General features: G+C 35.0%; 2 protein-coding genes across 10 annotated transcripts in view; one reads left to right on the forward strand and one right to left on the reverse strand.

The window, feature by feature from the left end:
• Positions 1–1,199: 1,199 nt before the first annotated feature.
• Positions 1,200–5,872, reverse strand: LOC111805273 (TORTIFOLIA1-like protein 4). Of its 4 annotated transcripts, XR_002816646.1 has the most exons (6): positions 4,904–5,872; positions 4,685–4,766; positions 3,759–4,357; positions 2,749–3,226; positions 1,736–1,996; positions 1,200–1,595 (listed from the first exon to the last, which is right to left on the reverse strand). XR_002816646.1 is itself a non-coding variant. In XM_023690265.1 (5 exons), exons 1-4 carry the CDS (start codon positions 5,735–5,737, stop codon positions 2,768–2,770), a joined length of 1,974 nt encoding a protein of 657 aa, XP_023546033.1. In that variant the 5' UTR covers positions 5,738–5,872; the 3' UTR covers positions 1,200–1,951; positions 2,749–2,767. The 4 variants fall into 4 exon arrangements, 3 of the variants coding, with proteins under 3 accessions (XP_023546033.1, XP_023546032.1, XP_023546031.1); XM_023690265.1 differs by having other exon boundaries at positions 1,200–1,951; XM_023690264.1 differs by having other exon boundaries at positions 1,200–1,966.
• Positions 5,873–16,782: 10,910 nt separating this feature from the next.
• The window catches only part of LOC111805267 (histone-lysine N-methyltransferase ATXR7), an 18,025-nt gene continuing 11,364 nt past the window's right edge, over positions 16,783–23,443 (forward strand). For 4 of the 6 annotated variants that reach the window (XR_002816641.1, XR_002816642.1, XM_023690249.1 and 1 more), the window contains exons 1-5: positions 16,783–16,898; positions 17,848–18,071; positions 20,468–21,077; positions 21,182–21,298; positions 23,048–23,371. Coding sequence is in view for 2 of the 6 variants with exons in the window: in XM_023690249.1 (XP_023546017.1) it covers positions 17,899–18,071; positions 20,468–21,077; positions 21,182–21,298; positions 23,048–23,371 (1,224 nt within the window). In the remaining 4 variants the exon portion in view is untranslated. The remainder of the gene's footprint in view (positions 16,899–17,847; positions 18,072–20,467; positions 21,078–21,181; positions 21,299–23,047; positions 23,372–23,443) is intronic. The other 2 variants (XR_002816643.1, XR_002816644.1) reach the window with 2 other exon arrangements.

Raw genomic sequence — 23,443 nt, forward strand, 5'->3', positions numbered from 1 at the left:
TTTTGTCCGAACTGGAGGCCACCCCTATGTTGTTTTTAATTTTAACGTTTATTTATTCATTCACGACTTCGTTGTGTCATTTAAAAAATGTTTTCAAATACGTAAGTTCATGACAGTGTTTTAAGATGAAGTTTTAAATTTTTATTTTCACATATAAATATAGATGATGACGACGATAGCATCTCTAAGCAAGTAGAAATCTATAGTCATTACAAGTACATAGAGTATAAGTTGAATTGTGGAGAGAAGTTCTTTTTATTGTAAGTATTGAGTTGTGTTACATAAAGGTAAGTGAATATAATTGATAATAAGGAAACCTTCTTCCAAATCATATATGCGTGATACAATCTTGTAATCCATATAAATAAGGCTTAAAAACAAATGAGATAGCTTGAAATCCTATGAGTAGGGCCTTAAACAACCTAGGTTTTGATACCAAAAATGACTTCTCCACTCGAAGAACACATTAGATATTTACCNGCGGTGCGAACTGCCTAGGAAACCATATTCGCCGATCAAGGGAACCACATTCGCACGTGTGGATCAAAAGGGAAGTACTACACATCCAATTTTGTCCGAACTGGAGGCCACCCCTATGTTGTTTTTAATTTTAACGTTTATTTATTCATTCACGACTTCGTTGTGTCATTTAAAAAATGTTTTCAAATACGTAAGTTCATGACAGTGTTTTAAGATGAAGTTTTAAATTTTTATTTTCACATATAAATATAGATGATGACGACGATAGCATCTCTAAGCAAGTAGAAATCTATAGTCATTACAAGTACATAGAGTATAAGTTGAATTGTGGAGAGAAGTTCTTTTTATTGTAAGTATTGAGTTGTGTTACATAAAGGTAAGTGAATATAATTGATAATAAGGAAACCTTCTTCCAAATCATATATGCGTGATACAATCTTGTAATCCATATAAATAAGGCTTAAAAACAAATGAGATAGCTTGAAATCCTATGAGTAGGGCCTTGAACATCTTGATACCAAAAATGACTTCTCCACTCGAAGAACACATTAGATATTTATCTAAAACTAATTTTACCCGACTTAAAATTTAAATATTCCACCGACCTAAAGCGAATCTTAAAGTATGCCTTACAGCATATTAGGATGGTTGAATGTCATCTTCCACAGATAAGGCAACCTGTAAACCTATTTTGTAGGAAACCTCGTGGGCACTCACAATTCACAAAGATAATTAAAATTATACACAATCACAAGACTCAAATGAATAACATTGACTGTTCACAAGAATTTGGAAGAAACATGTAATACACAGCTTTTTTTTTCCTCACTTATTCAAATCGTTCAACACATATACTTGTTCACACATGAAATAAATATTAGCATAAATTACAAAAAGAAAAATAGTCATATATTGGTTCTAGGCATCCTCCATTTGATAATGTGAAAAGGGATTATAATGTCAAACTTTTCAGCAATGGTGCATGGCCGGCCATTAATTATATGGGTGTGGGTGGTAGATGGTCTGGCCTACTTTTGGTTCTAGGCTGTCCAAATTCTTCCCCTTTTGGTATTTTTGACTCATAATTCTTTGGCTTGGGCTAGTAATTCAACAACCTAAAACAGAGGTATGCTTGATTTTATGTTAATACAAACAAAACCATTAGCTCTTTTTTCCAGGAGTGAGACAGAGAAGTGACAAGAAGCAGCCTCAGATTAAAAACAAAAGACGGAGTAAATAGTAAGAAGGATCTTACTGTTTCTGTCAGTTTCACGTGGCAAAGAAGACAGGCTCTGGCAATCACCCATTGTAATCGAAAAGGACCTTCGTGAAGCATGCATGTATGCTCATAAATAGCCCCAAAAGACCTTCTTTCAACCTTGAGGTTAATGCCATGTCTGAGAAGTCATACTTCGCAAGATCCGTCCATAATAACTCTGTCATTCATCGCTTTCGCCTTTCCAGGACCACCCTGATTGAGGAAAGCCTTCAGAAACGGGTAATTTTAGTTCAGAATCTGCAGTTTATTTCACAAATCAACGGTTAAATTCGAGTTCAAATACATACACATTCTTCCGTTAGAAACGATAAAAGATGGAAAGCAAGTTCATGATGTTTTAGGAAATGGGATTTAAATAGACACCATTTGAGGATTGTTGGGAAGGAGTCCCACGTTGGCGGCTAAGTAAGGAAATGATCATGGGAGTCCCACGTTGGTATGAAGACTTTTGGGAGTGGACAATATCATACCAATGTGGAGTGTCGTGATTTCTAACATGGTATCATAGCCATATCCTTAACTTAGTCATGCCAATAGAATTCTCAAATGTTAAACAAAGAAGTTGTGAGCCTCAAAGGTGTAGTCAAAAGTGACTCAAATGTTGGACAAAGGGTGTCATTTTTTCGAGGGCTTCAAAGAAGGAGTCGAGCCTCGATTAAGGGAGAGGCTGTTTGAGGGCTCCATAGGCCTCAAGGGAGGCTCTATGGTGTACTTTGTTCGAGAGGAGGATTGTTGAGAATTGTTGAGAGGGAGTACCACCCTCGTTTATAAGTAAAAAGTAAGGAATACATCTCTATTGGAATGAGGCCTTTTGGAGAATCCCAAAACAAAGTCATGAGAGCTTATACTAAATGTGGACAATATTATACTATTGTGGAGAGTCGTGATTCTTAACCGGGGCATGCATACAAATATGCACAAAACAGACTATATTTGGAGATCAAAAATTGAACTTTCGACAATTGCAAAGAATCCAGATATTTAACTACCTGCAGACGAGGTTTGCAGCTATTTGTAAATAGGCACACTGTCATCCTCTTGGATTACAGTCTTCAGTAATCTTTTTGGATACTGTCCCAAGTTCTCTCTAAGATCATTCTCAACGTCAGCCAGCGGATTCATAACTAATCCTCCCTTAGTGTGTGTCCGGAATCTTTGGCTGTTCTGCTTAATTGATTCTTGAACGAAGCCTCTATCAAATGTATGATGCAGATCATTAGGCGATGTGGCATGTGCCATAGAACAGAACTTTGAGCTAGGATACCGTCCTTCTGCTCTCCTCCAGAACTTGGAACTTAAGAACTCTGCACCTGGCAGCTTGCAACATGAGTTCTCAGCAAAACCACTATTCAGTACCCTTCCGCTCGACAAACCCAAGTCGTGAGATATTTCATCTAATGCCATCTCGAGCCCATGTACTCGTTGCTCCAATGAATTCATCCCACTCTGAGAACTCCCAATAAAGCTCTAGATTCATTTGAAAAAGGATAATTTCAAATCAGAACGGTTTGTTTATCATCAAGAAAATATTGGCAAAACATAAGCAACACACGTTTCCCTGCATTGTTGAGTGAAATTAACATCGATGCCTTTTACATTTACGGTAATTCAAAGTCTAAGAATACTCATAAAACTTAAACCCAGACAGTAAACAAAATATGTCCCCCCAACCACCACCACCACCGCCAAACATGACCTGTAACTCACCAAATGTGACCGACAATATGACCTTCAATAAAGACATTTAGTTGAGAAGTCCGACCAACTTAGAATGATTAAATGCCAGGCTTTCAGTCTCTTTTGAGAGAAGAAGATTTGTAATTCAAAATGAAATTCGATATAGAGGAAGCATAGATTAAAACAAAAGTGTAGTTGAGGCATTCATGGTCATAATAATGGTAATTATGCTAAACTCTTGCGGACAAGTCAGTCATGTCATTGTGTATGTGGAACTTTAAAGATGAAAAGTTAAGAAACAGGGGCCAAAAAAGATGCATACCTGCAGAAGGTTTAGAAGGCTAGATTGTTGGTTCTCAATCTGCCGAAGTTGGTCACGAACCAGGGAGATATTGTCAAAATCTTTGTGGCTTCCAAAAGTTTCTTCACTTGAGCTGCCAACAGTAACATCCGAACCTCTATTCTCATGCTCCTGAATATTCTCATACTCCTCAAATGGAACAACGCGAGACCCAGATCTCAAATTGCTCGACTTGTTAACTTTCTCATCATGCACGTTATTATAAAGAACTCGTTTAGCATTGAAAAGGGAATTTCTGCTTGTACCATTTTCTTCGAAATCTATGTTTCCAGAACCACCCCCAGCAGCAGCATTGTTCTTAGAACCAAGTTTTGAAGAGGGGGAGTTTGATACTGTAATTTCAACACTCCAATTGGAAGATTTCTGGCGTTCCAACTTAGATGTGGGTGTACTTGAATTCTTATCTGTGTCCTTTGGACTCATCTTCTTATTATTAGTCACACGTGATACCTCCAATGGAGAGGACCTGCTAGTGGGGACTGTTTTCTTCAATGGTGTTCTTAAACTATGTTCAGGGTGGCATGTGGAAGTGGGAGAAAAGCATCCACCATTGCCATTATCTGGCCCATGGAAGAACAGAACAAAACATGAAAACGTGATATTTGATTAAAGCAAATTCAGCTCAAACAACTCAAAGACGAATTGGGACCATTAACCATCGAATTGGACAACTTTATCACTTTGAGCTTACAGAACTAAATCAAAGATCTTTTGAACCAGATGAACTAGTTCTTCCTTTCACGTCTTTTAATTAAAGACATAAAGCATCCAATTCTCATCATTCTTTCAAAGATGAATATGTATGAACAATGAACAATTCAAAATTGAGATTCAATCGCCATTTATCAGATTGATAATCAAACTAATGCTATGGCAGAAGAAATTACCAGTTGAAACGTCTCCGGAAGCGTCAGGAATATCTTTCCATAACTCCAAAGTTTGGTTCATTGTCTCCCGAACGACCTTGATCTGTAATATAAAGTTGTTCAAGCAGAAACAGGTAAAGAATTGACGCATAATCGTGCAATTAAGTTTCAATTTTAACATTTAAGTCTCCAATTCTTATCCCTGATTTTCCAAGCGTCCAGAAATGAATAACATGTTACCTTATCAAATCTCCGACTATCCAAAGAACTGATGCACAATGTTCTATATTCGGCCGCTAACTCCCTTTCAGCGACGGCCATTCTCCCGAGAGTTTCTGCGGCAGCCTTCCTCACAGCCCAATCGTCATTACTCAAGAATTCAACAATGCACGGCACCAGCCAGTCCATTACGCTCCGATTCATCGCACCTCCAACAGCAATAATACTCCCAATCAGCACAAGCAACGCAGCCTTCGCCTTAAACCCCTCGTTCTTCGCCAATTTCCCTAACCTAGGCAAATTCTTCCGCAGCTGCGACACATCCGGGTCAGGTGCAGCCTCAACCGCAGCCGCTAGACACAGAGCGGAACCAATCTGCGAATTGAGATCCTGCTCGAGTGTGAGCGTCTCCATCAACGGCTTGAGAAAAACCGAGAATGGCGGCTTCGTAATTTGCGACGACATTAAAGCCGTAGCGTCAATGCAAGCAGATCGGATTGTAGAATCCGAATCACGGAGGCGACGAACAACAGTGGAAATCATCTTCGATACAAAAGGAGACAACGCATCTCCATGAGACTGAGAAAGAAGACCGAGAAGGTACACACACTGCTTCCTCACCGGCGATTTCGACGACGCATCAGTATTATGAATGCAAGAGAGAAACAGCGAGAATGACTCACAAGTAAGAGCCCTAGCAATGGATTCCAACTCATTCGCCGCCATAGCAAGAGTATCGCGATCCTCAAGCTTGTTCAGACAGGCAATAACTCGTTGCTTGAGATCGTGATTCGCCGCTCCGGCCGGCTGAGGCGGACTGAGAGACGAACGCTTAGACAGAGACGACATTGCCATTAACAGAAAGACAAGAACAAACTCAGCTAACTCAACAGCAACATAATAAACGGCGGCCGGAAAGCTTCGGATTCCGGCGAGAGGGAAAATTTAGCGGCAGAGCAAAGGCGCTGTTTGTCGGTAATTAAGGCGAGCTGTATTAGCGGGTAGGGGTAAATAAGGGAATTTCCTTTGCTGGCAATGAATTTTAATTTTTAATTTTTAATTTTTTTTTTCGTACTTAAAAACAAATCGGAAAAATAGAAAATAATTTTGTTTAATGACCAAACATTATAATTTTTTTTACCCATTTAACCTCTCTCTACTAAACTCTATTCGATTTGCTCGGGTCATCAATTCAACCAAAATTAGTCACAAAAAATTCTCCAATCTAACCAATTCAACCCGAGCCTACCCTTAGTAGATCACACCCCAGCAATCCATTCGGGTGAGGTTCGTGCACGAGAGTAATACTTGAGCACGAGCTGAGTTGCTAACCTTTTGTTAGTATTGTTAGATGAACACGACTCTCCACAAGGGTATGATACTGTCCACTTTGAATGTAAGCTCTCATGACTTAGCTTTGAGGTTTCCCAAAAGGTCTCGTACCAATGGAGTTAGTATTCCTCACTTATAAACCCATGACCATTCCCTAAATTAGCCGATGTGGGACTTCCATCATCCAACAAGTATTTGTAAGAGCTCAATGGCCCGACCACACGGTGCCGTGTGGCAACGTTTTGATTCTTTTTTTTTTTTTAAATATATAAGTGAAAATAATTATATAATTTTGACACTATAAAAATAAAAATTAGTTGAAAATGTATTGGATATTATTTGCATGTGAAGGATGATGAACTGCCAATAAATAAAATAAAATAATTAATTAAAAAAAAACTGCCACTCACGTGAAACTCAAATCTTACACATCTGAATTTGGGTGGTTTTAGATTCCAAAACTAAGTTTGACCATTCATTACTTACAATACAATGTATTTAAATCTTACCCAATACCCATAGATTATAATAATGACAAAATCATCGGTCTACCCCAATCCCCTTCGCTCGATACTCGGGATTGAGTTGATTACATTAAATTCTAGTTCGGTTTGTGATTACTGGTTGAACGTCTAATTGTCTAAATGGTAATGATACCATCTTGTACCTGAACCGATGGCTCGCTTTTTCAAAATAATGGAGAAAATGACCCGAACATGTCATTATAAGATTTTACTGAGACAAAAATAGGCCGTCAATAATGTAGGAAAATCGAGTGGAAAACTACCCTACAATAGATATTAGACATCTGAGATATATCTGTATTATTTAATATTTTTTATATAAATAACTTTTAAAATAAATTTATTTTATATATTAGGATTGAACATCTTAATTTATAAATATAAAATAAATATATTTAATGGTAAAGGATGATTGGAAATATATATTTGAGACTATAATATAAATTAAATGCTTCACTTTTATCTATATATATATATATAATATGTGATGTACTATGTGAATGATGTAATAATGATATATTATATATTAACTATATCTGACATAATTTTACGATGTTTCTTTTCATTCACAACAGTCGTATATACGAATATTACATGTAGAATTTGGTGTGTCAAGGTTTTGCTAATCATTCATGCCTACAATTTTGTAAAATTCTTAATCGATTGATATCTTCTTTTCTAAAATGACCGTTGTTTTCATCATTCAAATTATTGTTTTTTTTAGAGGTGTACATGAGTCGGGTCGGGTTGAGTTATAATTTTTTTTTCAGAGTAACCTAAAATTTTGAGTTGATTGAGTTAATGACTCGAGTAATTATAATAGAGTTTATAGTCCAATCCAACTCACCCAACCCACGAGTTGGATTGAGTTGGGTTGTCGAGTTACTTTTTTTAATAATTTTTAAAAAAATTATACTTATCCAAATTACAAATTACATGTTACATTAATAACTAAAATCTCATAAAATTTAAATATCAAATATTTACACGTCACAATATATTACTAATATCAATTACAAACATTAAATATTTTAATTTTTGTTTACAAAATATTTTTGAGTTGTTATGGTAAAAAAAAAAATAATAATAATAATCGAAGTTGTGGAGCCAACTCTATTTTTACTTTTAGTAAAAAATTCATCCAACGGTAAAAATAACTTTTACCCAAAGAAAGAAAGTAAGAAATCATTAGGTACATTATTCATGGCACACCAAACAATGTCCAGCAAATCTCAGCCGTCTGATGTAATACGTTCAACATGATTTGATGGTGATGGCAATCATTTCAGGGTGCTATATGATTAGGTCAATGAGATTGGGCCCACACGAAAAAAGATGGAAAGAGAGCATCTTTGTGGGGACCACTCTTATCCATATCATTTTCCATTTCTATTATTGACTGTCAAAAATAAAAAATAAAAAATAAAAAATATATATATAGTTTTATATTTCCTTCCTTTTTTCTGTTCGCAGAATCTTTGCCTTTTTAAGCCTTGACATTCCACTATTATTTGCTTCTTTTTTAGTTATTTTAACATTCCACTAATTATAATTATTAGCTAACCTACTTATTTATTTATTTATTTTAATTAACCTCTCGACAGTTCGATACTTTAATTCTAAATGATCGTTGACGTGTAAATAAACCGTAAGTGTGGGTATCTTAAGGTTTTGAACTATAATTTCTGATCTTTCTCTTGAGATCGAACTCATTTAGGTTGTTACTGTTGGATGATGAAGGTCCCACATCGGCTAATTTAGGGAATGATCATGGGTTTTTAACCAAATAATACTCTCTCTATTGGGTGAGGCCTTTTAGGAAGCCTAAAGCAAACCCGTGAGAGCTTATGCTCAAAGTGGACAATATCATACCATTGTGGAGAGTCGTGTTCGTCTAACAGTTCCTATAATCATCATGAAGTTGTGAAATTGACCTCAGCCTTGAATCGAGGCTCCCTTTTGGGTTTTGGCCTGAACCCATCTCTCCCGAAGTTCTTAGGTTTAATTGAACGAAACCCTAATTCCTGGTCAACCCTTGACTTATCTAGGTCTGAGCCCAATTTCATCTCCAGTGTCTTGGCTCCATTTGTACTTTGTTTTTGTGTTACATTGACTACTAAGACATTTGGCTTAGATTTTATTTATTTTCTACTCGGGTGATTTCTGAATTTTTACTTTATTACGCTAAGTTTTTATTGTCGTTATAATAATCGAAATGTTAACTAGACATACTCATTGAACTAAATACTAATATTCTTTACGGTACGAGACAAGACAAGAAAGTAGACAATTAGATAACAAGAGAAGTGAGTGGACCAAAGAATTTGATAGAATGCACGAGATAAGAAACCTGATAACGTGGGCGAACAAAATTACATTTTAAAATAATATTATTTTATCAGGGTGCTATATGATTAGGTCAATGAGATTGGGCCCACATGAAAAAAGATGGAAAGAGAGCATCTTTGTGGGGACCACTCTTATCCATATCATTTTCCCTTTCTATTATTGACTGCCAAAAATAAAAAATAAAAAATAAAAAATATATATATAGTTTTATATTTCCTTCCTTTTTTCTGTTCGCAGAATCTTTGCCTTTTTAAGCCTTGACATTCCACTATTATTTGCTTCTTTTTTAGTTATTTTAACATTCCACTAATTATAATTATTAGCTAACCTACTTATTTATTTATTTATTTTAATTAACCTCTCGACAGTTCGATACTTTAATTCTAAATGATCGTTGACGTGTAAATAAACCGTAAGTGTGGGTATCTTAAGGTTTTGAACTATAATTTCTGATCTTTCTCTTGAGATCGAACTCATTTAGGTTGTTACTGTTGGATGATGAAGGTCCCACATCGGCTAATTTAGGGAATGATCATGGGTTTTTAACCAAATAATACTCTCTCTATTGGGTGAGGCCTTTTAGGAAGCCTAAAGCAAACCCGTGAGAGCTTATGCTCAAAGTGGACAATATCATACCATTGTGGAGAGTCGTGTTCGTCTAACAGTTCCTATAATCATCATGAAGTTGTGAAATTGACCTCAGCCTTGAATCGAGGCTCCCTTTTGGGTTTTGGCCTGAACCCATCTCTCCCGAAGTTCTTAGGTTTAATTGAACGAAACCCTAATTCCTGGTCAACCCTTGACTTATCTAGGTCTGAGCCCAATTTCATCTCCAGTGTCTTGGCTCCATTTGTACTTTGTTTTTGTGTTACATTGACTACTAAGACATTTGGCTTAGATTTTATTTATTTTCTACTCGGGTGATTTCTGAATTTTTACTTTATTACGCTAAGTTTTTATTGTCGTTATAATAATCGAAATGTTAACTAGACATACTCATTGAACTAAATACTAATATTCTTTACGGTACGAGACAAGACAAGAAAGTAGACAATTAGATAACAAGAGAAGTGAGTGGACCAAAGAATTTGATAGAATGCACGAGATAAGAAACCTGATAACGTGGGCGAACAAAATTACATTTTAAAATAATATTATTTTTTTCAGCCCACCTTCATTTTGTCCGATCAATTTATTATCTGAACGCACGAGATAAAAACTATTTAGTTCAATCATTACATCAAAGAACCAAAAATATTTAAGGTTCGAGACATAATCATTAAATTTTTGTAACTTTATCGAAAGGAAAAAAATATAATTAAAAAATACTCGATAAAAGGCGAGTTCCTAATTTTATAAAATTTTAATTAAAAGAATAAAGGCAATAAAGGGATATATATATATATATATATATATATAGAAAATGACAAATATAAAACAAAAAACCATGTGGGTGTTTGGTTATTATATGGGAAATTTTTTTGGCAGTTTGGAGATGTGAGGTTGCTATCTTTTCTCTCTCTCCATAGCTTTTTATAACGTAGAATTATTTCGAAAATATTCTCGAGATAAATTACAGGTTCAATCTCCGAATTTTTACGTTCGTGTTTATATATGTTCTTGAACTTAAAAAACTGTTGAATGGGACAATTAACTTTCAATTTTAGCGAAGTTTGATAATTATTTTTTTTTACATTTTTCGATTTTTTGTCTAATGAGTCGAGTTTATGTCTAGTAGGTTTCTCATCTCTACACTTTACTCTTAGTTTCACAAAGTTTAAATAATATTTTTTTAATTTTTTTTTTTAATATTTTAATCTTTATCATTAGTTTCGGATAAAAACCATTAATGCGTTGTTTGGTATAAATCTTTTTAAGATTTCAAAGTTAAAAAATATTATTAATTAACTGCATTTCAAAAATACCTCGAACATTTAAATAATAATAATTAATATAAATTTTTAAAAGAAGTTAGAAATAGGTCATAAATATAAATTATAATATTATGTTACATACTTTTTTCAATAATACACTTAAATTTATTTATTTTTTAAGTATTTAAAAAATATTCTTATGGAATAGAAATTATTAATATTTTTATTTAAAATACCATTCAACTTTTATTTTTATATATATATATATAATTAATTAAAATTTCGGAAAACTATCTATTTCATAAATTTTAACGGTACCACCCATAATAATTTTTTAAATTCTTCTTTAAAAAAATTTAAGAATATTAATATTACTTTTTCAAATTTATAAATATTTTTTAAATATGATATTAAAGTTCCGTCCACGGTAAGATTATTTTTTAATTTTTTAAAAAGTTTTAAAGATATATATTTTTATTTTTTTAAAAGTGTATTAACAAAATTGGTAAAATTTAATTCACGTGACCATAATCACAATTTACCTATGGCTGTTTATAAAACTTAGATTTAGTGTGATGAGAAGTTGTTCTCGTTCTTGGCTCGGTCTCTCGCTACACCATTTTTTGCTTCTAACCACCTTTCTCGTGTGTAGATTTATCGGTGTTAGGTTATCAAGCGCCTTCGTTCTTAGCGCTTTATTTTTCGAGTCGATAATCGTTTTTGTTTGTTGTCGTCCCACTTCCTAGCGCCATTGATCTTTCTCCTTCAATCTTCAACCATAGTTTTCAGCTAACGATTCATCCCCTTACTCTTGTTTTAACTATTGCAAGATTAATATAATCGCTCTCCAACTTTTTTCTTGCAAATCTAACTCTTGGGTAGTCACAATTTTTGCCATCAATAGGTCTCCTTGCAGCCGAGGTGTCGTGCAGTTGCTAGGTTTGCGTCATGACTCTCAAAGATTGCACAATAAGGTTCCACAAACTATTGTTGTTTGGTACGGTTGGATCAGTTCTGTTTCAGGTAGGGGTGTACAATCATTTTCATCTTTGGTAAATTTACCACATTCAACCCGGTAACCCGATAACCCGGACAAACCCAACCCAAACTATAAGGGTTCGTTGGGTTAGATTAGCATTTCGGGTAGGGTTGGATTCATTTTTCTTAACCCGAACTGAATCGGTTCGGTTTCGGATTCATGGGCAAAACGCTCGAGTTGACCCGAGAAAAATAAAATATATATCAGTATTAGGAAGATTCTCTTTCATATTAATGGGTATGCCAGAGTGGTACTAAGATTAGAATAGATTGATTTGTGTTTGTTTGAGAACTTTTAATATATTTTATCTAAGATTGTATCCGAATTAATTATAGATTGTGGATAAATAAAACTTTAAAAAAAAAATTGACAACCCAACCCGAACCTAACCCGAAAATAGAGGGTTGGGTTGGGTTACCAATCCAACCAACCCGAACTTTTGGGTTGGGTCAAAAAAATCCCCCAACCCGACCCAACCCAAAATTGACAACCCAACCCGAACCTAACCCGAAAATAGAGGGTTGGGTTGGGTTGGGTTGTGAAAAATTTTGGGTTGGGTCAAAAAAATCCCCCAACCAACCCAACCCGACCCAACCCGGACCATGTACACCCCTAGTTTCAGGTAGGTTTGATTCTTGAGGTTGGTTAAGCTTGATTTCCGATTTATCTACTAGAATTACTTTGCTAGTATTGATTTATGATATTTTTTAGGAATTACTTCTAATTTCATTAAGGTAAGTAATTTTAGGGTTTACGAGCGTATAACCTTAGAAATAAGTTAAATATTTATGTATTTATTTATTTTATGTCGTACGTGATTATTTGATGATTGTGCATGTAGCATTTTTGAAAATAAGACTTTTGTGGTCGTTACACACATCAGTGAATAGATGATTGTATCATTATGGTCGGTTAAATGACTTGCATATCGATTTTTGGTCATAAGTTGGATGGCCAGTGTTTCTGAAACCGAGTAGGGTCCTATGTTGGGTGTCCTTGTTTACGGGACGAATTTTTCTCACAAGCTAAATGACTTGAGTTTTGAAACATATTTTAGATTCCACAATGACACTTGCACGTTGTTATATATATGTGCATATCTAACCTCAGGATGGGCGAGCACGGGAGGGAGAAAGTTTATTTATTGGGTACTTTTAATACTCAACCTCTTTAATTAAGGGCAAGGGCATTTGGGTGCACGATGAAATAGTAGAGTTAATGCTCGTCGTGTTTTAGGTATTTATTGTATACGTACCTATAAACCACACACTTATGTATCATTTAATACAACCGTACTGTTCAAAAGCATATCAAATTTGAAGGGAATGATATTAATGTGCAAATGAGAAACCGAATCTGCTTCAAACCCTAGGAGTAGTAAATTGCTCGACTAGGCTAAGCTTGTCAAATATTTATGTCAATGTGTGTCTGCTTCTCACTCTCTCGTGTTTTATATGGTTCAAGCAAAATACAACATGATTGCGCCCGTAAACTTCCTTTTTTGATACTTATAATCGTGAGTTAAAAGTAATTAACTTTTATGATTTTAAAGATTTTGTATATATCGTGGAAAAATAAAGTTATGTTTCTAGATAATTATCTTAGAATGTTTTTGTAACGATCCGAATTTTTTTACTTAATTTAAGGTCACTGCTGTATACCTATCATAAACATGAATGCGGAAATACTTCATTTAAACTTTCATAAAACATAACATTCAGCTTAAAACCCTGCCAAATTTTGAAATCGGTCAAATTCGTGATAATTTGAAAATTTTGTCGATAACGTCCATTACGGTCGCATCTTTAGGCACATTTTTCATGTTAGCCAAACTTTAGCTAAAATTTTCCTTTTGACTCTATATATTGTCGTATCCTTGGGGGCATCGGGGGTCCTTTTACAACTGATGCACATTAAAACTATATAAATTCTTAATAAAAATAATTAGCCTTAAGTCAACCCGTACAGCTTGAATTGGGTTACGAACTTATTTAGATTGGGTTGAGTTTAAATACATGAAAATTTTATTAAAAAATACAATTTTTATTATAATACAATTATATATACAAATATTTATTTTATTTCAAAATTATTTTTTGATTATATATATTCCGGAAGGTAATTTTTAAAATATATATTTAAATTGAATTGAACAAAAATTTGAATAAACGACCTTAACCAACCCCACTCAAAAAAAAAATATATGGTTAGGTTGAGTTAAGAGTTGTTTGGGTTGAAACATAGATAACGTAAACAATTGGGTCAGGTCTAAAAATGTCTTAACCCGACCTAACTTGACTCACCAATGCTCTACTCTAACTGAGTGTTATCGACGTTTTCCAAGTAATAAAAGATATAATTCACAATTTCAAGCCTATGAACATAGTAAGTCGAATGGGCCACATTACTTATGCTTGCAAAATCCAACATCTAAGGCGAACCCAATAGCCCTAGTTAGTTATTTTGACAAACCCAAAATTCGAGTTAAACCATCATAAGTTGAATCAAAATGCACCCAAGCTAGTTCGGTAAAGGTTGTGCACGACCAAAACACATGGATCAAGCTCTAAGGCGGAACAAACATCCCGCTTAGAATAATAAAAAGTCGAATCATGAGTCCCAAGTTGAGAATAGGGTTTCTGTTGTAGGTAAAATCAGACACAACAAAACCCAATGAGACTAGCAAAGAATTAAAAAGAAAAGGTCCAAAAGGGAAGCCGACTAGAGCTAGATCGAGCCATGGGTCGACCAATCTTAGTTCGCTAACGTTCCATTGGGCACGTAAGCTCAAAGGTTGCGTTGGATAGGGGTGTACATGGTCCGGGTTGGGTTGGGTTGAGGGATTTTTTTGACTCAATCCAAAAGTTCGAGTTGGTTGGATTGGTAACCCAACCCAACCCAATAATTTTCACAACCCACCCCAACCCAATTCTCTATGGGCTGGGTTGTGATTTTTTTTTTTAAGTTTTATTAATCCATAATTTATAATTATTCGGATTCTAGATAAAATATATTAAAAGTTGACAAAGAAACACAAATTAATCTATAATTATTTATTAAAAAAAAAAACAAATTCAATAAAAAAAACAAGGAGAGAAAATTTTAACATATTAACATAGTTCAATATTATCGTAAAACTAAATACCTGAAATCGAACTCGGGCGTGGGTCTCACTAGACCGGCCAAAGTACAACTCTAGCAAACCCATTAATACTAAAGGATTCTTAATATAGTTTATATACTTTTATTTTGCTCGGGTCGCTTGGGTCAACTCGAGGATTTTGTCCCACGAACCCAAAACCGAACCGATTCAATTTAGGTTCAGAAAAATGAACTCAACCTTACTCAAAATGCTAATCCAACTCAACCCAAATTTTATTGTTCGGGTTGGATTGATTCGAGTTATTGGGTTGTTGGGTTGAATGTACACTCCTAATGTTGATAGAACTTAGATGAATCTTTGGCTAGAGAACCAACTAGCTTATATATATATATATATATATTTTAAATTTTTTCTTCTATTTGGTTGAATTTTGTATGACATAATGAAAATATTAATTTTTAGTTGGAAAATTATGTAAATTTTGGTAAAGGATATTTTGGTCGCGGTGTAATTAAAGTATATTTTTTATTACTCTGTAGATGTAGGTCCCTTCTACTATTTAAAGTTTGGTTAGGTTGAATTGAGTCGAATCTAAAAAAAAATTTATAGACCAATTCTAAATTTACCCAATTCAACCGTTTTTTTTTTTAATTATTTAAAAAGATATGCTTATTTTAAAATCTCAAATACTAAACATTTATCGGTTATAATGTATTATTAACGTTAGTTACAAACGTCAAATATTATGAATTTTCATCTTTTTTTAAGTAGGGTAAAACAACGTTGGATTGTAATTATATTTTCAGATTGATTAGGTAAGTAAATCCACTCACTGACCCAAATTTTTAGTTTTCAAAAAATTCAATTGGAAACGAATTCCACAATGATTTTTATGGTTTGTGTTGGACGGTCAAGGTTGGTTGGGTTAACAGGTCATTTGAACGCTCTTCGGTTCGGTTCGGTTCGGTCCGGTCCGACCCAAAAAACACACTCGACAGAGCCGAACGGTTCGGGCAGATCGGTNAAATTATGTAAATTTTGGTGAAGGATATTTTCGTCACCGTGTAATTAAAGTATATTTTTTATTATTCTGTTGTAGATGTAGGTCCCTCTACTGTTTAAAGTTTGGTTAGGTTGGATTGAGTCGGATCTAAAAAAAAAATCTTATAGACCAATTCTAAATTTACCCAATTCAACCGTTTTTTTTTTTAATTATTTAAAAAGATATGCTTATTTTAAAATCTCAAATACTAAACATTTATCGGTTATAATGTATTATTAACGTTAGTTACAAACGTCAAATATTATGAATTTTCATCTTTTTTTAAGTAGGGTAAAACAACGTTCGATTGTAATTATATTTTCAGGTTGATTAGGTAAGTAAATCCACGCACGGACCCAAATTTTTAGTTTTCAAAAAATTCAATTGGAAACGAATTCCACGACAAAAATTTAACCCAATCAATTTTTATGGTTTGTGTTGGACCGTGAAGGTTGGTTGAGTTAACAGGTCATTTGAACACTCTTCGGTTCGGTTCGGTTCGGTTCGGTCCGGTCCGACCCAAAAAAAAACACACTCGACAGAGCCGAACGGTTCGGGCAGATCGGTCCAAAATGGAACCGAATCACAAATAAAATCGCGTCAAGAAAGCGGAAAGCTACAAACGCAGGTCAGCAGCCATAAATATTATCGCGTTGGGTTTGGGTTGTGGAGGATCCATTGGTCGATAGAGAGACGGGGAAGAATCGACTTCTACCCTCTGCCCTAGGCTCCATGCTCGTCGTCCACCCACAGGTATTCCTCTACCTCAACCTCGATTCCATCATTCATTTGGGAGTAGTAGTAGTAGTAGTTAGTCACTGCTGGTTTCGACGAATTCTTGAAGATTAAGACAGATCTCCGCCTGATGCGGCTTCTTTTCTTGTTCGTGGCTGAAACGATTGAATCTTTACGCTCATCTTGGAATCATAGAAAAACTCCCTATAGATTTTAGTCGCTTGAGCAGCTCGCATTAGGGCGTTTGATGTCTGTGTTTTGCGGGATGGACTTCAGGTGGTGTCTGTGGCATTCTGTACTGAGAAGGTGCTTTTAGGATGGCACGAATATCCGCGGGAATGCTTCACTAATTAACATCAGGTGGCGGATTGGAGGATAATCCTAATAAACCTGTTCGTCCCCCTCTGCCCTAAATGCTCTCCCATTTCCTAGATTATACGCTCTTCAAAACTGTGTTGAAAAGCCTTACCATCCTCTTTTGGTGAAGTTCAACTTGGTCAAGTTGTTTTAAGTTGCTATCTATGATTTCAAATATCTTTACCATACATATGAATCCAATATAGAACATACATTTTGGATTCTGAGGTCTGTTCTGGAGATAAGTAATGGGACTAGGGGGTGAACACCCTTACTTGAATAGGATCTGTTCTATAAGTTTTCAGCTGTGTTCTTTGAGTTCTAAAGATAAATTCTGGGAGTGAGGATGGCGTTTGAGGGTATATTGGCTTTCCAATCCCTATCATGTCGCATGCTTTCTACTTGTTCTGGGAAGCATAAAAGCTGCTTTGTATTTTAAGCCTTCATGCGAGAAATTACTCCCTTGCATTCATCTTACTTCCTATCTTGGCTTCTTTATTTTATGAACTTCATCCACATGCTTTATATCACAAGTTTGTTTTCCTTTAACTATTCATTAGGGTTTAGTTTTATCTAATGATGCATTATTTCTATTTTATTTCCATTGCAGACTTTTCATTTTTAGTCAAATTCAGGTTTCTACCCTGTATATTCTTTGGACATGGTTTCCTCCACAGGACTTCTCCATGAGTATGATGATTCCTTATTTTCACGAGAAAGGCATAAAGTGACAGAGATTCAACATCTAGATCCAGATACATTAAGCTGTGAGTGTAAATATGATTGTTTCCCCGTATCTTCACAGCTTAGCAGAGATGGACGCTCATTCTGCAGGTAATCTATAAGTTTTATCTCACCCCTTTCTCTTCAACATTTATGTAGACACACGTTTATGTTTATGTATAGCTCAAGGCATGTGAAGGCACGATAAATTTTTGTGGAGTCTTGAACATACCTGCAAGTGCAAGGTTAGGTCCATATCATGGATTTTCATATATGGTGTAGCTTTCTTTGGGTAAACAGATTTTTTACAGGATTGGGTTGGATGATCTTCACGACATGATCTATTTGGGTTGGAAATCTAATTTCCAACCTTGCTCTATTTCTACTTCATCTTCTTTCCTCTTTGTTGTTGTGGGGTTGGGATAAGGAGTCTGTAATTTCAGTACATGAAAAATATAGAAGGGTCATGGGAAAGTAATCTGAATCATCAATAAGCCTGGGTAAGAAAATAAGGATCATATTCTCCTTCCCCAGATCTTACTGAGTATACTTCATCTTTTGATGGAAGATTGGTTTCTCATAAAAAAAAAGTAGTAAACTATGAAGGTCCACCAAGTGACGTTGAAGAGACTTCCAGTCAAAGTATCCTATGTGAAGAAGTATCATGATATCAGGTTCTAGTCTCCCGAAACAGTGCAAACATAAATGGAGTCTTTGTCTTCTTCTCTTCTCCTCCTAAAATCTTTATTTTCTTGATTTGGTCTACCACTTTTCTCCCTCAAGGTTATTAAGTTGACTATAAATTGGGTGGGTAAGTAAGCTGTGTCCGTTAAGGCAGAAGGTACATTGTGCTTTTGGGAGTAGATGTTTGTGAGGGGAGGGGAGGGGAAGGGGATATAGTATGGTCTGGAATTTCAACTTTCATGGAAATTTAAAAGGAGATTGAGGAATAGAAAACAATATACAGGTGTCAGAATATTTGTCTTTGGCAATGGAAGGATGGTAAAGATGGAAAATTAACCTTACTTCTTTCACCTGCAACTTCCTTTTAAAAAAAATTTCTTTTTAGATCAGATCTTTTCAAAGACATTCCGCCACTTGTTCCTTTCTTGACAAGTTAATCAATGCCTTTGCAACCCTTTTTAGAGAAGCCCTTTTCAAAAACTTTTCTTGTGGACTTACTTGAGGTAGAAGTACAGGTGGTGAAAATACAAGGAAGGAATCTTCACGCTCCTCTGCACAAAGTAGATGAAGATTGCTAGGCATTTATTTCTTTAATGCTCATTTTGAGATTTTTTTGGGGCTGTTTAAAAATTTCTCGTTCAGCTGGACTTTGCTATTGGTAAAAAACAGCTCGATGTCTCTCCTTTGTGGATCTACCTTTGAAAGGAAAGATGGTCTTTTTATTTATTTATTTATTTTTATTTAACCCTGTAAGAGTTTCTGTGTGTGAGTGGTTTGGCTGGAGAAAAATAATATAGAACTTTCTAAGACAAATACAAGAAGCCCTCATATCTGTGGGAATATATATATGTTGTAGCGACTTTTTTGGAGCCTATGTTGAACATTTTTTTTGGACGAATCTGCCTACCTATAGTAACTCTAGTTGGAGCTACATCAATGAAGTTTGAGGCAGGACATCTGCTATATGTTGAGCAATATTGAACTGTTAGGATGAGAAGTTCTAGGAGGGAATTGCGGGTTTCAACAGGAGATGGTGTTTATTACTATGATTATTAATGCAGCATAGCATTTAAGCTCCAAGGTTTACAAAATGAAACTATATTCCCTTAACAAAGTATCCGTACTTTTGTAGTTCCTAGCTACGAGGAATTATTCTTCTCTATTTGTGCAGGTGGCTTAGTGATTTTGAAACCAACAAAGTATTAAAAGAAATTCTTCTGAACTAATAACTTCATAAAAAAACCAATCTCCAACTAAAACTAGTTAACTAATTTCATAAAAATGACGGGCAGCAGTTGAAGTGGTTAGAGTTTGAATGGAGATGGTGACTTGTAATAAATTTGTCCAGTAACAATGCCCTCGTAAAACTTCGAAATCATCACTGTTCTGTCTCTTTAATCAATATACCAACAATATTTTGAATCATAAACATGTTTCCAAGTAAACTTTGTATGTGAGGGTACGCCCAATGGTGTAGTAATAAGATAGATGGCTGCATAAACTATTTGGAGATGACTGTTAGAAAACAATGGTATTATAACCACAGACAATTAATGGAATAACCAACATAGAGAATAAAATTTTGCCCTCTTCAATGTGGCATGCATCTTACACAGTGCTGGGGTGGTTCCCTGTTGTCTCTCTCCCAGAGTAAGGTGCTTTGGCTTTGACAGATCTGCATGTTAGACATGCTATCTCAACGATCAGCACGTGTGATAATAGTATGCTTTGTATATTCTTGTAGAACATTTTTCAATCCTCATTTCTTACACATGTCCAACATTTTCTCATTTTCTCACTCCTTTGTTTTAACAAAAACTCAGGTGCAGGGATATTGCTTGCATATCTTCATGTTCCATTGATATTGATGAAAAAAATGGTTCATATTCATCAGTAGATATGAGCTGTCAGTTAAACGGAACTAGCCCTGATCTTCCAGAATGTTGCAGTTCAGACGGCTCCTCATTCCAAGATAAGGGTTTCTCTGGGTATTCTTTGGCTACTTGTGTAAGTGGTTGGATGTATGTTAATGAACAAGGTCAAATGTGTGGCCCTTATATTCAAGAACAGCTTCATGAAGGTTTATCTACTGGTTTCTTGCCAGATGAGCTTCTTGTATATCCTGTTTTAAATGGAGCTTTGACCAATCCTGTGCCACTCAAGTACTTTAAGCAGTTTCCTGATCATGTTGCAACTGGTTTTGCTTATTTGAGTGTGGACAACTCCAACATGGGTACTAATGGGGCTCATTCTGTTCCTTGTAAAAATGATTTAGCTATGCATAGGCAAGAGGGCTTGGTGGAGTATGCGAATTCACAGACTCTTTGTCATGAGTTACAATCTGGCCCTCTAAGTCTTGGATATGAAAATGGTGGCTGTAAACAGGCTTCAAATTCTGAAGTTTTTTGCTTTAGTACTTCAAATCATTCATCGGTAGGCTATCCTTGCTTGTTGACTACAAAAAGTTATACATCTTTGCTTTCAGAAGTCCTAAAAAACTATTGTACCTCTTCTCTAAACTTTTTAATTTTTTCCAGTCAGTTGAGAGATCATGTTGGTTGATTGAGGATCATACAGGGAGGAAACATGGACCCTATTCGCTTCTACAATTATATTCTTGGCATCAGCATGGATACTTGAAGGACTCAGTTATGGTAAGCTGGAGATCGAAATGGTGCCCCTTGTGCTTAGCGACTTTGCATAAATCTTTGAAACATTTGTTGTAGATTTTGATGCCATCATCCATCCACTTTTGAAAGGGATCTCTTCTCATATTTTGGCTACAGTGCAAATCTTTTTACATCTCAGTTTAGAGTCTATAGTCTAATTATATTAAAAAATCCAGAAACGAAAAAAGTAGTACAATGCTAGAAATCCATTCCCATCTCCAATTTCCTTTGGGCGTTGATGAATTGTGTAAGTGATGTACAATGCTAGACTTCAGTTTGATACCCATTTTCGATAACTTCATTGGATTTGCTGATCATGTTTTTTAACCAACCCCCCTCCCCCAAGATACAATAAAAATGAAAACCTAACATATTAGATTACTTATAGAATCAGTATAATTGTAGAAAGCTTTGTTTGGGGAACATTATAACTGACATTGGAACCAAGCCAAATGTGTCATATTTTCCCTATGTTTTACTTTTAGTATTACAAATCCTATTGTTTCTCTTTAGTCGTGGACTCCACGCCAACAGTTTGATTGCAAAAAAAATTTCATTGATAAATGGAGTGAAGCACTAATCAAGTTAAACGATTTCAAGACTTTTTGTGAGAGAGAGAAAAAAAAAAAAAAGAAGAGAACCTCCAACAGCTTCTACACCATTTCATGAAAGGTTTAAAAACACAATTCCAGTAAAACCAACAACCTGGCAAAAAGGGCTCCCAACTAAAGTTAATTACATATAAAGAGTAATTAGGAAAATGACCTGTAAGAGCACCAAAGAGGTTATTTTATTTTAATTTTTCCCCCTTATGTGAAATGCAACTTATTGAACCTATCTATAACTTTTTCCTTTTAGAACTCTTTGGTTCCTTCCAATCTAAATACTCAAGGATTACCTTTACTACATTATCCTTCACTACAAGTTCTTTTGTAACTACATCCTCTTGATGATTATTAGTGATTGGAAGGCTCTTTTAGTGTAGTTCTCTATTTTTGGGGTTGACCTCTACCCCCAGCCCTTGGGCTATTCTTGTTCTCTTTTGGAATATTTTCCTTTTGTTCCCTATAAAAAAATACAGTATCCATAATACACTTCGATTGCATTTAACATTAGTGTAATCATTTTTGCCTCCCTCTGAAGTTATGGCTACAAAGGAACTGTACAATGTTATATCTTTTGACAGACAACACTCATGAAACTTGCATTTGTTCATAATAACCAGCGTTTTCTGTTGTTCCAAAGCTTAGGATTTTCTGATGTTGGAAAAAAAAGTGACAGCGTTTATCTGTTTCTATGCTCATGAGATAGTCCTAAGTGCTTAATTGTTTGTATGAATTCCGTATTTGAGCTAAGTAACTTGGTCAAGAGAGCTAACGGAACTGTGTTTTGCTTCTGTCTGCAAAATTGTTTTCAAGAACTAAAATTGTGTTGCTTGTGAAAACAGTATCCAGCAGCCTGTGCTTTTAGAGGGAAAACCAACTTTTTATTCTAAAAAAGAAGCCATTGAAAATAAACTATAAGAAAATAAGATACATATTTTAAATGTAGCTACCTAAACATGTTTGAATATAACCAGTTGTTTGAATGCATATTTGAATATAACGAGTTGTTCGGTTATTTGATCAATCTTGTTGTCTGCCTTTGTTTGAAGTGTATTACTGAGTGTGATCAATTGTCCAGCATTTGGTTAATCTTGTTCTTATTGTAGATCATTGATCTTTTATGATGTAGATATACCATATTGAAAGCAAATTTAGACCCTTCACATTATTTTCTGCGGTGAATGCATGGAAAGCTGAGATACCTCCCCCTCACTTCTCATCTGATCTCAAAGCCAATGAGAGTAGCCCTTTATTGAAATTTATATCTGAAACTTCTGAAGAAGTTTCATCCCAACTGCATTCTGGAATAATGAAAGCAGCTCGCAAAGTGGTGTTTGATGAGATTGTTGGCAACATCATTGCAGATTATATCACCATGAAGAAAACTGAAAGACAAATAAAGGTTGAACAAAACAACCAAACTACGAAGGCTTGCTCTCTGGACAGCAGAATGGTAATGAATAGTAATTAAAAAAAAAAAAAAAAAAAAAAAAAAAAAAAAAAAAAAAAAAAAAAAAAAAAAAAA

The sequence above is a fragment of the Cucurbita pepo genome, chromosome LG11 (assembly GCF_002806865.2).
Source record: "Cucurbita pepo subsp. pepo cultivar mu-cu-16 chromosome LG11, ASM280686v2, whole genome shotgun sequence".
NCBI classification, from domain to species: domain Eukaryota; kingdom Viridiplantae; phylum Streptophyta; class Magnoliopsida; order Cucurbitales; family Cucurbitaceae; genus Cucurbita; species Cucurbita pepo.